Genomic DNA, 14,618 nt, shown 5'->3' on the forward strand with positions numbered 1-14,618 from the left:
CTCTTCCACTTTTCCGCATAAAGGCTTGAGTAGTAAGACTGTAGCCTCCTTAAGGACAGACATACGTTCAAAAGGTATACTAAGATAACCAAACTCTAGGAACACAGAAGCCAAATAGCCAGGTTGAGCTGTCTGGGTATTGGATGCCTGTCATGAATGATGTAATATGTGACGTCCTCAGCAGTGCGTTGCGGGGGTGCGAGTTATAGTTAGCTCAACTAACTATAACAGCGAAATTTCTATGGTTTTGTATAAGCGAAATGTCTAACTAACTAGAACGTCCCTGACGCCTATGGTTTTTTAAGTGAATTTCACAGGCTTTTTGAAATGCTAATTTGTAACTATAACGTCCCTGAAACCTATTTTTTTTCAGTGAATTTCAAGGGTTTTCTAAATGCTAATTTCGAATGAAGGACACTTTTAGACAATTGATGTTGCTTTTGCCTCAAACTCTCTTTGTATATTCCAATATATGCCAAAGACAGAAGTGGAAATGGTCAAACCAATTTTGTCCTCAGATTGAAAAATCTAGGAAAAATGTCAACAAAGCTGTGTATGCATACCTCAGAGACCATACAATGGGGTCAATCTACAACAACAACATACATTTTGATATGGCTGATATCTACAGAATTGATGGAGTACACTTCACAGATCAGGGAAATCGGGTTTTCTGAATAACCTGAAGCTGTGCATCCGCACTTATATGTAACTCCGACTAATAAACACAAAGGCTCTTTTTAGAGCCGCCTTATATTCCCAATATCGGTTCGCAGAGTGACAGCTGCAATCCGGCTAGCACAGGGAGACCTGCGGGCCATCGGGCAGCCTCGCAGAGGGAGAGCTGAGGCCTGTGGGTTTATTTAGCACAGAGAGAGCTACAGGCCGTCAGCTAGCAAACGCAGAGCTGTGACCCAACAGACTGGTAGTGTTTTATGGTTTAGGGTAGTACAGCGGTGTTTGGGTAGTGTAGGGGGTCATGCTGGGGGTAGCGTTTTATGGTTTACGGGAGTGCAATGGTGTTTGGGTAGTGTAGGGGGCATGCTGGGGTAGTGTTGTAGGGTTGTAGGGTTTAGGGTAGTGCAGTGGTGTTTGGATAACGTAGGGAGTCGTGCTGGTGGTAGTGTTTTAGGGTCTAGCGTAGTGCAGTGGTGTTTGGATAGTATAGGGGTCATGCTGGAGGTAGATTTAGGGTTTAGGATAGTGAAGTGATGTTTGGGTAGTGTAGGGAGTCATGCTGGGGTAGATTGAGGGTTTAGGGTAGTGCAGTGGTGATTGTGTAGTGTAGGGGGTCGTGCTGGGGGTAGTGTTGTAGGGTTTAGGGTAGTGCAGTTGTGTTTGTGTAGTGTAGGGGCTTGTGCTGGAAGTAGTGTTTTAGGGTTTAGGGTAGTGTAGTTTTGTTTGTATAGTGTAGGGGGTTGTGCTCGGGGTAGTGCTTTAAGGTTTAGGGTAGCGCAGTGGTGTTTGGGTAGTGTAGGAGGTCGTGCTGGGGGTAGTGTTTTAGGGTAGTGCAGTGGAGTTTGGGTAGTGTAGGGGGTTGTGCAGGGGTGGTGTTTTAGGGTTTAGGGTAGTGCAGTGGTGTTTGTGTAGTGTATGGGGTTGTGCTGGGGCCAGTGTTTTAGGGTAGTGCAGTGGTGTTTGGATAATATAGGGGGTCATGCTGGAGATAGATTTAGGGTTTACAATAGTGTAGTGATGTTTGGGTAGTGTAGGGGGTCGTGCTGGGGGTAGTGTTTTAGTGTTTAGGGTAGTGCAGTGGTGTTTGTGTAGTGTAGGGGCTTGTGATGGGAGTAGTGTTTTAGGGTTTAGGCTAGTGCAGTGGTGTTTGTATAATGTAGGGGGTTGGGCTTGGGGTAGGGTTTTAGGGTTTAGGGTAGCGCAGTGGTGTTTGGATAGTGTAGGAGGTTGCGCTGGGGATAGTGTTTTAGGTTTTAAGGTAGTGCAGTGATGTTTGGGTAGTGTAAGGGGTTGTGCTGGGGGTAGTGTTTTAGGGAAGTGCAGTGGTGTTTGGATAATATAGGGGGTCATGCTGGAGATAGATTTAGGGTTTACAATAGTGTAGTGATGTTTGGGTAGTGTAGGGGGTCGTGCTGGGGGTAGTGTTTTAGAGTTTAGGGTAGTGCAGTGGTGTTTGTGTAGTGTAGGGGCTTGTGATGGGAGTAGTGTTTTAGGGTTTAGGGTAGTGCAGTGGTGTTTGTATAATGTAGGGGGTTGTGCTTGGGGTAGGGTTTTAGGGTTTAGGGTAGCGCAGTGGTGTTTGGATAGTGTAGGAGGTTGTGCTGGGGATAGTGTTTTAGGTTTTAAGGTAGTGCAGTGGTGTTTGGGTAGTGTAAGGGGTTGTGCTGGGGGTAGTGTTTTAGGGTTTAGGGTAGTGCAGTGGTGTTTGTGTAGTGTAGGGGGTCCTGCTGGGGGTAGTGTTTTAAGGTTTAAGGTAGCGCGGTGGTATTTCTGTAGTTTAGGGGGTCATGCTGGGAGTAGTGTTTTAGGGTGTAGGGTAGTGCAGTGGTGTTTGGGTAGTGTAGAGGGTCGTGCCGACAGACTGACTCAGAGCTCCGAGCCAACTGACTGGCTTCTAAAAGCATAGCCGCAACCTGGTGATGTTGGTAGAGGCAGCGTGAAATGGGTATCTCACACAGACACAGTTGCCAGTGTTGCCTCGCAGAGGTAAAACTACACACCCGATGGCTTCTACCAGAAGAGATGCGAGCTGACGGACTAAGTCACAAAATGCCTGCCAACACTTCCTAGTTTCAACCGTTCACAGCCAATGAGCAGAGAGCTCGTGCTTGTAACCCCTCAGCCAATCACGTCAGAATTCTCAAATATCGATATCTGTCAAATTTGATATTTCTCAAAAACTACTGAACGGCTGTACACCATTTCAACAAAAGCGCTCTTTCCGAACCACAACCTTTCTCCCTGCCAAATTTGGCGTAATTCAGTTCAGCAGTTTGACCTGTAACCTTCTCTAAAGTTTCCTATAAAAAATGCATTGAGAAAACTAATTTTGGGACTCCCCTTTTTTCTTGGCCTCCCTTGACTAATCACCTCCAAACTTTCAAGATAGGAGCTGATGGAAAAAGAGAAACTTTTTGGAAAATTTTGTAAAGATTTGTCAAACGACTACAAAGTTATAAGAACATGGATGGCTGCAGGAGAGGGGCCGCGCAACCCCCCTCCCAACATGAGTGAAGCCCAGGGCTGCGGGGACCCCAGCGGGCCACCACAGCCCCAGCGAGCCCCTCTATTATTTTTTAAGAAATGCCCCCGGGACCTAGCACACCCAGGGGCCTCATTAAAATAAAACGCAGGAACCCGCAACCCCAGCGCGAAATTTGCAGTTTTTTTTAAATGCTTTTTTTTGGACTTGGGGTCCTTCTGGGACCCCTTGTGCAGGCCTAGATGGTCAGGGTGTGTCTACCCTGCCCCATCCTCTTGTTTTATACCTTTGTTTCTTTATTCTCTAGTGATTTGCTTTTACCGAGCCACAAGATGTCTGCCAACACTTCCTGGTTTGGAGTGTTGGCTGCCAATCACAGTGAAGCTTGTGCACAGGACTTGGCCTCAGCCCAGATATCAAAACTTTTATTTTTCTAATTTCTCAGCAACTCCTGAACGGATTTACACCATTTAAAAAAAAAAAGGATGCTAGAGTGCAAAGATCTTGTCAGGTATTGTGCGATGAGGAAAACACTCCGAGTGCTGAGCCACTTCCAGATATGTAGGAACTCCTGGTACAGGACCCACAACCCCACATCACCCCGTTTGATGCAGTATCTCAAGGCAATTGTGTTGTATTTGAGTACCGGTTACCCCCTGATTTTTTAGAGGAAGGCCTTCAGTGCCAAGTGAATCGCTCGAAGTAATTTGACGTGGAGGCGAGCTTCCACCGGAGATCAGAGTCATCTGATCTCCAGTGGCAGCTGGTAGAAGACTCTGGCGGGGGGCAGGGGAAGGTGGCGGGGAGGTGGATTTAGTAAATAAATAAAAAATACAACTTACCTGCCAGTCGCCATCGCCAACCACCACCTTCAGCCGCTGCCTCTCTCAGGAACCATGAACAGGAAGCATCCAGGCTTCCAGACTCCTCTGACCAATCCTGACACTGCTGATAGCAGCGTCATGATTGGTCGGAGCGCCGTGGGTCTGTGCTCAGAGAGGGAGTGGAAGCCTAGGTATGTTCTCCACACAGGCTGTAATGCAGCCTGGGTGGTGAACATGCAAAGTGTATATGACTGCTTGGCCGGGCCAAACAGTTATGGGCACTTTAGAGGGGAGCAACCACTACTCCTCCCTGTGAAACAGGGAGCTCAGCCCTGCCCTGCCCTAACCTGGCGGCGACTACAATACAAAAAATTCAATGATAATAAAGCTCTGCAATTATCATTTTCTTTTTTCCTTTGCACTGCTTAGAAGCAGTGGGGGACTGCTCCTCTGCTTTAGCAGAGGAGCCACTGCTGCTGATCTCCAACTCACCCAGATAACTTCCTGAACCCAGCAATGATGCATCCACCACAACCGTTAGTCATGTGAGAAAACCGCTTGGGAAAATACACCTTAAATCTTTTGTTATTGTTACTTGTGCAGGGCCTTATGGATGCTCCTTTTTCCCAAGGTCGTTTCCTTTCAGTTTTGATGCAGCCCCCTGCCTACAATTTTCCACAGCAGGGATTTTTTTTTCATTTTGATGCAGTCCATTACACAATTCAACATGGGTGTCACTACCTTCCTGGTGCAGCCTAACACACCTCATCTCTACAACCACTCAGTGGCTACATGGACTCCAAGTCACACACTTCTCCCCACTGAACGGTACTCTACCATTGAGGGCCAAATGATTAGATGTGGGTGGGGTAGGGAGCGGAGTCTGCCACTTGACCAATTACAGTCGAGGAGCCACTTATACAAGCCTTTCGCAGTCTTCTTCTCTATATGGAGTCTGACAGAATGATCCAGCCTAAAGCTATCTGAAAAGAGCATTTTAACATGGACCATTACCTTCTAAATAGCTTGGATTCATTCAGGGGAGCAAATATTAAAGGTAGGGCATAACCCCATTTAGATTTTAAATAAAATAAGTTTCAGTATGGAGTCATACAGAGGACATATAACCTCTAAGACATATTCAAGATTTGACTAAAAACATAAATAAAAAGACAATTTTGCTGTTATCAATTCTTAAACTCAAATCTTATTGTAGGGTTTACAAATTGGTAATAGTCCTCTGCATAATGGTCAATTATGTGCTAGACGCAAGCAATATTCTCAATACTGATTCTTTGGTTCCACAGCTGAAAAGTTTGAAATATCGTTTTAAGTGCCTAGCAACATTTGCAACTTAAGCTATGTGTCATGTTACAGAATATGAACAATGTTGTATTATCAAACAATATCAAAGGAGAATTTACTTACATGTAATCTGGCTGCATCAACTGCATTTTCATACACATCATCCAAATAAATCGGGAAGATCGCTCGATGCCAATACAAAAAACAGCAATCACATTGGGCTCGAACTCTAAGTGAAAAATAGATATAATAGAATTAAAATACTTTTTTTCAAAAAACATTTTTCAAGTACTAAATTCACATTTCTGAATTATATCCCAACTGTACATCGCAGAAAGTCACCTCGCTCATGCGGACTTGCAGGTCGCTCCCCTCACCGCCACACAGCCCCCTGTGTGCCTGTGCCTGCTGCTGCAGCCGCTCGTGATTGGTTTGTGCCCGCATCCACTGCCTTGCATTCAGTTCCATTGCTCGTTCCATTGCTCACTGTGCTGCTTTTTTCTTTGCTGTCTTGCCCCTTTTTTCCTTTGTGTCTCCCTGTGCCCCCGTCTTTGCCTGTGTACCCTTTGCTTTTGTGACCCTCTCCCGCTCCCCCCTTCGTGGTTTCCCAGCGCTGCGTCCCTGCGGCCCCACCCCCCTGCATTCCCATTCGCCACCCCGCTCCCGCCTCCCAGCTGCTCCTCCCTCTCACTTCCCCCCTTATGGAGGCCGCGCAGCCGAAGGCAAGCCCGTCTGTGCCTGTCCGCGCCTGGACCGCGCCCAGCGCCAGTACCCCTGGTCCCTCCAAATGCCACGACGCCCGCCTCTACTACGACTCCAGCACCCTCACGCACCTGCTGCCTGGCCGCCCCGAAGCGTACCAAAGGACCCTTCTCCTGCCGGAACTGCAGCTTCACCAGCATCCGGCCCGCCAACCCGACCAACTAGGAACCCAACTTCCTCAGATGCATCCTGCTCAACACCCGCTCCGCCCGCAAACACGCCGTCGCACTGTGGACCTACTCAACACCAACGCCCCAGACGTCGCCTTCCTGACAGAGACCTGGCTGACCCCATCCTCTGCACCTGACATCGCTCTAGCCATCCCGGAAGGCTACAAGATCCCCCGCAAGGACCGCCCGAACGGAATAGGAGGAGGAATAGCCATCGTCCACAGAAACACTCTCAAAATCTCGACACACGCCGACGACACCCTCAGCACCGCCGACCACCTGCACTTCCAAATCCACGCCGACCCCAACACCACCCTCAGAGGCACCTTCATCTACAGACCCCCCCGGACCCTGACCGCAGTTCAGCGACTCCATCACCGACTTCATCAGCACACACGCCCTCGCATCCACGGACTACATCCTCCTCGGGGACCTGAACTTCCACCTCGAAAACAACAACGCCAACTCCTCCACCCTGATCGGCAACCACAGACTCAGACAACTCGTCACAACACCCACTCACTCCGCCGGCCACATGCTTGATCCCATCTTCTCAGCAAGCACCCAAGTCTTCTTCGACCGCACCACAAAACTCCACTGGACCGACCACCGCTGCATCCAATTCACCTTCCAGAAACCCACCACACACCACCGCATCCAGCAGATGCCGCGCCGCAGCTGGGGCAAGATCTCCGAGGACCAGCTAACCGCCGGCCTCACCAAGAGCCCACCCGACCAATCCAGACGCCGCAGCCCCAGACAATGGATCGAAGAATGCGCCAACACCCTCGCCCCGCTCAAGAAGCCCCTCAACACCCACACCAGCAAGAGAGCCAGCTGGTTCACCGAAGACCCCCAGGCCTCCAAAGGAACCTGCCGAAAACTAGAAAAAAACTGGACCCAAAAAGAACACCGGAAAGCTACATAGCCCACAGGAACACCACCCGCCGACACCACACACTCATAAGATCCGCCAAAAGGACCACCTTCAGAGACCGCATAGACAACAACGCACACAACAGCAAAGAACTCTTCAGCATCGTGAAGGAACTCTCCAACACCAACGAAATCCCACCTGTGCGACTCACTGGTCACCTTCTTCCATCGCAAGATAGACATCCACAACAGCTTCGATGCCACCACCACCCCGGCAACCTCCGACTCCACCGCTCCCACGACCACCGCCTGCTCGCCTGGACCAACATCAACGACGACGACACCATCAAGATCATGAACACCATCCACTCCGGAACCCCAGAAGACTCCTGCCCACACCACATCTTCAACAAAACCAGCAGCACTATCGCACCCCACCTCCGGAAAACCATTAACATCTCCTTTGAGACAGCGACCTTCCCGGAGAGCTGGAAGCATGCAGAGATCAACGCCCTACTAAAGAAACCCAAGGCGAACCCCAAGGACCTCAATTACATCTGACCCATCTCCCTGCTCCCGTTCCCGGCGAAGGTCATCGAAAACACCGTCAACAAACAACTGACCAGCTTACTCGAAGAGAACAGCATCCTGGACCCGTCCCGGTCCGGGTTTGGCAGCAACCACAGCACCGAAACTGCCCTCATCGCTGCCACCGACGACATCAGGATCCTGCTCGACAATGGAGAAACCGATTTCGACACAGTCTGCCACCGCACACTAAGAGCACGCCTCCACGACGCCGAATCCAAGGTCCTGGACTGGACCACCTCCTTCCTCACCGGGAGAACCCAGAGCGTCCACCTCCCCCTTCCGCTCCAAAGCCACCGAGATCATCTGCGGCGTACCCCAAGGCTCATCCTTCAGCCCAACGTTGTTCAATGTCTACATGGCACCGCTCGCCCACGTTGCCCGACAGCACGACCTAAACATCATCTCCAACGCCGACGACATCCAGCTGATCCTCTAGCTCACCAAAGACCCCCACACCGCCAAAACCAACCTCCACGAAGGACGGAGGTCATCATCCTCGGTTCCTCCCCCTCGGCCAGGGACGACTCCTGGTGGCCGACGGCACTAGGAGCACCCCCCACACCCACCAACGACGCACGAAACCTAGGGGTCATCCTCGACTCCACACTCTCCATGACAAAGCAAGTCGACGAACGAAACCTAGGGGTCATCCTCGACTCCACACTCTCCATGACAAAGCAGGTCAACGCCATCTCCTCCTCCTGCTTCAACACCCTTCGCATGCTTCGCAGGATCTTCAAGTGGATCCCCACAGAAACTAGAAGGACGGTCACCCAGGCCCTCATCAGCAGTAGACTGGACTACGGCAACACACTCTACGCAGGAGCCCCGGACAGACTCCTGAAACGACTCCAACGCATCCAGAACGCCTCCGCACGCCTGATCCTCGATATTCCCTGCCACAGCCACATCACACCCCACCTGAAGGATCTGCACTGGCTCCCCATCAACAAGAGGATAACCTTCAAGCTCCTCACCGACGCAAACAAGGCACTCCACGACACCGGACAGTGTACCTCAACAGCCAACTCAGCCGCTACACCCCCGCCCGCCAGCTCCGCTCCGCAGACCACGCCCACGCCACCGTCCCCCGCCTCCGAAGAGTGACTGCCGGCAGCAGATCATTCTCCCACCTCGCTGCCAAGACGTGGGACACCCTCCCCATCCACCTACAGCAGACCGAAGACCTCCTGACCTTCAGGAGACTCCTCAAGACCTGGCTCTTCAAACAGTAGCAGCGCTCTCCCCCCCTAAAGCCTTGAGACCCTCACGGGTAGGTAGTGCACTTTACAAATGCTATGATTGATTGATTGATTGATTGATTTTAGGATCCAAGACATACTACTGCTGGCTCAAGAGAATTTGTAGTGGAACAACAATTTCAAATAAGAGCCTGTAGGATGGATTACCTAATTTACATAATATATTCATTACAGAATGTATCTCTGACTTATTCACTGGAGAGCAGCCTTAGGACAATGCAATAATTTCAGGTAATCGTTTATGCCACCTTTGGTTCTTTGCATGATTAGAGACACTACAAAAGCATATCATAACATGCTTTACTCAACTTAGGTGATCCAGTTTTGGCAGTCATCTACTCTATTGGAAGTGCTGGGGCTGAAATCCTTCAACAAGGTTGGAAAGTGTTTGGGGTCGCAGAGAGTCTTTGATCGAGGGCAAAAAGAATAAGGTTTTGATACAGAGAGAATTGCAGATTGAGTTAAGGACATAGACTATTAATAGCACCTGAAGGAACTCTGGCTCAGCCTTGCTTTGGGTTTATAGGGTACGCCGAGGTCCTGGAGGCCAACAGTTCTGATGTAGGGATTTAGAAGTGAAAGAAGATAAAGTACCAACTGCAGAAAATAACTGGCAATGCGAGAGCAGCTGAATATGCACTGATACCAATTAGTGCAAGCAGGGCAATGTTGATAGCATTGTAAGCCTATGTAATTTACATGTACAGGCAGAATCAAACACAGGAGCGGCTGAAGTTAGGCTACCAGAAAAATAATTTAGACCGGAGCTACACATGTTTGATACTAGCAACACTCACCAGAATTAATGGTTGGTAGATGGTGAGACAACTGAAGATCAAACATGCATAGATCACATGCAGAACGCTACTATCCTTCACAGGCAGTCACTGGGATATGAAAGAGATAAAGCTACAAAGGAATAGAGGACCCCCTGCCTGAGTTACGTTAATGTTCAACTAACTAAATTTAAAGAAGAGAACTCCATCCTCGACCCCTCCCAATCAGGATTCCGCTGCAACCACAGCACCGACACTGCCCTGCTTGCTGTGACAGACAACATCCGCCCCCTCCTCGACCAAGGCCACACCATGGCCCTGATCCTAAAAGACCTCTCGTCAGCCTTCAACAACGTCCCCCACCGCACCCTCACTGCCGGACTCCAGGACGCCGGCATACAAGGAACGGCTCGCGACTGGATCCGCTCATTCTTCACCAGTAGAACCCAAAGAATCTGACTACCTCCCTTTCTCTCCGAACCCATGTAAATCAACTGCCGAGTACCCCATGGACCATTGCTCAGCCCCACGCTCTTCAATATCTACATGGCCCCCCTTGCCGTCATCGTCAGGCAGCACGGACTAAGCATAATATCCTACACAGATGACATTCAGCTCATCCTCTCCCTGACCATGGACCCCAGCACAGGAAGGAATGAAGAACATAGCATCCTGAATGAGCAGCAGCTGCCTGAAGCTCATTTTGGAGAAGACAGAGGTCCTCGTACACTCCACCTTGGCTCAGGAAAACACCTGGTGGCCCGCCACCCTCGGCAGCCCTGCCAACCCCACCGACTGCGCCCGTACCTCGGCATCGTACTCAACTCCTCCCTCTCCATGACCCGACAAGTCAACGTCGTTGCCTCCAGCTGTTTTAACACCCTCCGCATCCTCCGAAAGACCTTTAAATGGATCCCCCCGGAATCAAAAAAGACTGTCACCCACGCACTCGTAAACAGCAGACGCGACAACAGAAACGCCCTCTATGCCGGAATCAACAAGTGTCTGCTTCGCAAGCTCCTGACCATACAGAAAACTGCTGCAGACTAGTACTCTGCATACTTTGACAAGAAAACATCACCCAACACCTGCAAAGCCTCCACTGGCTCCCAGTTGAAAAGAGAGTCATTTTCAAGATACTCACCCACCCCTACAAAAGCCTCTACAACACCGGACCACAATATGTCAACAAAAGAATCTCCTTCCACATACTCAAAAGAAACCTCCGATCCGCAGACCTCGCCCTCGCCGAAACCCCTCGCATTCGCAGAGCCGGCGGATGAGCCTTCTCCTACATCGCGGCCATAACCTGGAACGAGCTCCTGATCAACATCAGAATCGCCCCCTCCCTGAACATCATTAAGAAGACACTCAAGACCTGGCTCTTCGACTAAACAGAGCTGCTGCCCTCCCCTCCCCAGCCCCTTGAGACCCTCACGGGTGAGTTATGCGCTTACAATTCCCCTGATTGATTTGATTAATTATATGTCTGGATTCTTTACCTCAAATGAAAAAGGGTTAAAAGAAATGAATCAATGCTAGGATATTTACTCACAGATGTTGAGAATTACAGCACCCATATTTTATGGTGCATTATATTAAATAACTGCACTAAGATCTATGCAGTATCATTTCTAAATTATGCACTATCCATGCCAATCTACTTCAATCTGCAAACCAAATAAAGATGATTTTACAACTGTAATGCAACACACGGTTTTGCCTAGCATGCCTTACTTCTCATAGGATGGAATTGTAACTCTTCAGGCAGCACAGTATTTATGGCTTAGAGAATAGCAAATTTTAGGATGCCCATGTCAACAAAGCCCAGAACAAAATTACCCCCCCTTCTGTATTTCAATAGCATTCTCCACTCAACAATATCATGACATACCATTGCTCCAGAGAAACCTAGAAATGTTCACTCTTGGGCATCACGTTAAGCCAAAAAAAACATTACAGTATCACGCACGTTACAAGGCACCTAAGCCGTATGATTGTCAAATTTCTGCCTAACCAACATCAGTCTCATTGACCACAACTACACAAACACACCATGTAAAAGATAACTCATCATAAATATACCAAGCCCTCAAACATATAACTCAAGTAAATGACAATCAACCACTCAATTCAGAAAAAGAAAAATACAGAAAAAAACTAACAGAAGATCAAACACATAGACCCCCAACCCACACACACACAGTTATTAATAGGAAGGAAACAGTAACTCTGGGGCCGGGAAAATCTGGTCCTTTACAAGTTGGATCCTTAAGGTTCACTTAGAAATGAGGATTTGCCAGATGATCTGAATTTTTGTTCCTGGACCATTCTTTCACGGGAGATATCAAGAGCTGAAATCTATAGGTGAATGTTACCAAATTCATGATGTTCCAGAGGTGACCATAATTTAAATTGGGGTGATAACTAATCCTACCAGCCCCATCAGAATTAAGTGGCCAGTCTTAAAGACAGTTCAGAATGTGACAACTTGTCAAAAGGACTCCTGTGCTATTTTACAGAAAATCCACGTATCCTTTGAACTTTCACAGATCAACTTGCAATGAAATTCAAAAATTCCTTACCTACTATACTTTTGTTTAAAATGCTTTGTAGTATATAACCAAGCTAAAACATAGAGAATTAAAAAAGATCAAGCATTGAAACTATTAAAAACGAGTTTCTAAACAATCTTGAAAAGTGGCGAGGAGTGTAGGAAGCCCATTTTATTATGACTAGTGTCAAAGATAGAAAGGGTTTGGTAGCCGAAACCCGGTGTTCCTTTATGTCTTTGAATTAATGTTATGCTCTAGGCCATTCATAAGTGCACACACACTTTTCTAAGCAGTAGAGAAAGTGAGGCATTCACCTGAGCTGGCACAGCTTATCTCTGGCACCAGGAAACAAAGTACCAGAGTATGAACTATGCTATGCACCAAATAATAATGTTGCAGCTTTTACTTTTATGGGAAAGGGAGTGCTATGCACAGATTTGATTAAGTCAAGTAGTTCTTCTATATGCCCAAATGCATTATAACCCTAGCAATTTGGATAATGTGTAGCCATAGAATGGCTGCAGCTGAAGCAGCACAATAGACACCCTTTTCAGGGGTGAATGTAAAATGTCTAGCTTTTGCAAGAGAAAGTTTCAATTCTATTAAGGACACAGAAGCGAGGATTATGCTGAACTTTCTTCATTTTATTATACAGCAGCCATTTTCAAAACATTAAAAAGCACTTAATTTCCTAATGACCCAAAGGGAAAACTGAAATGCCAGTCCATTGAGTCAGCTAGGGGGGCTGTCTCCCTTAATAGACCCTTGTTGACTCTCCTGTCACTTCTTTCTATGTGCGAAAGAAGACAGAATCCATCCTGTCTAATCCTGTTTTGATGATTCAGCCCCTGTAAAACAGTGAAGTCAATTGAATCAAAACACTCCCAAGGAGTCAAAATTAACACTTTCCAAAAGAACATGATCACCCAATCAAACAATATGGTCTATATTGCTTATGATAGCACAGCTCAGGAGTCTGGAATATATGTTGGAAATTGAGTACTTGCCCTGAACCTGACATCTACAGTCTTACATCAGCCGCTAATCTTCATACAGGGGGGGCAGGTGGTCAGTGACCAATGAGAGATTCTTAATAGAATTTAAGCGTTCTGTTACAAAATCTAGGACATTTTACATTCTATGCCATTTCTGCTATGCTGGGAAGTGGTTTGAAATCGTGTCAAGGTTGATTCCAAGGACCAATCTGCTGTGCCAAGGATATCTTCCAAGCATGCCCCCAAGGTAAACGCTTTGGATGCCATTGCCCCCTGGTAGAATGTGCGCCAAATATCTTTGTGTCTATGCCAGACTCCTGCATGGCCCATCTCACCATCGTAGGGGACCAGACCCCCCTCTGTGAGGTTTACGAATGGAGATAAGAAGTTGTCTTCTCCCGGGAGGCGGAAGTCCTCTGCTCTGTCATGGCCTCATATGCTTTTATGCTGCGAACCACACACACCTTAGAAGTCTTCGCAAAGGCGGGTATGAGACAATGCAAGAGTTACACTTTGTCCGTCTGGAGATATGAAAAGTAACCCAATCCTGAGTCAATATTCTACCAGTTATGCCCAGGGTTCTGACTTCTGATATATGTTTACAGAACACCAGGGATAGCAGGGTAGCCAATTTGGCCAATAGCACCTTTCTGAGAAGACACTTGTTACTAGGCCATGATAGAAAAATATTTTACACCTTGTTGACATCCCACAGTACCAAGAACCTCGGTCAGGGGGTAACGATAGTCGAATGCCTCTACGCAATTTCCTGACAAGCAGATGTTCACCCACAGAATGGCATTCGATTAAGGCATGCCCTGCTGAGACTGCTGAACAGAAGCTATTAACTAACCTGTATGCCATGCCTTTGGATGCTAGGAAGGCTAGAAAGTTCAGAATGTGGACAACTTTTGTCCCCAAGGGATCCAGGTATCTCTGATGACACCAACCCAACCATCCGGACCAAGCGGATCTATAGAACTTGAAAGTACTGTCAGCCCATGCTCTTGAAAGTAAATCTGCAGGCTGGCTTGAAAGGCCTTGGACTTTCATCGTCCCTTGTAATCTTTGACACCATAACCTGCCAGAACCAGATGGTGAGGATTCCCTGAGGGATACCTGAGGAGTCATGGAAATAGGGGTAGACTGATTGGAGAATCCCAAGAAAGTTCCATCAGAACCGGATAACAAACTTGAGATCTCCAGATCGAGGTCATCACCACCAGGCCTGCTTGCTGTCTCCAAGCTCGGGGCTTGGATCTCATCCCCCTTAAGGTGGTTGCTGTAACAGACTGCCGCCACATTGTCCATTTTAGGGAGCACTCAGTACTGTATCCTGTCT

The 14,618-nt window shown here is 48.0% G+C and overlaps 1 protein-coding gene across 2 annotated transcripts in view; it reads right to left on the reverse strand.

Annotated features, from left to right (window-relative positions):
• WASHC4 (WASH complex subunit 4) overlaps positions 1 to 14,618 on the reverse strand; it is a 1,268,393-nt gene that overhangs the window by 723,143 nt on the left and 530,632 nt on the right. For both annotated transcript variants that reach the window (XM_078674607.1, XM_078674599.1), the window contains exon 19: positions 5,413 to 5,518. In XM_078674607.1, the coding sequence (XP_078530733.1) occupies positions 5,413 to 5,518 (106 nt within the window). The remainder of the gene's footprint in view (positions 1 to 5,412; positions 5,519 to 14,618) is intronic.

This window comes from Lissotriton helveticus, chromosome 1_1 (assembly GCF_964261635.1).
Source record: "Lissotriton helveticus chromosome 1_1, aLisHel1.1, whole genome shotgun sequence".
NCBI lineage: Eukaryota > Metazoa > Chordata > Amphibia > Caudata > Salamandridae > Lissotriton > Lissotriton helveticus.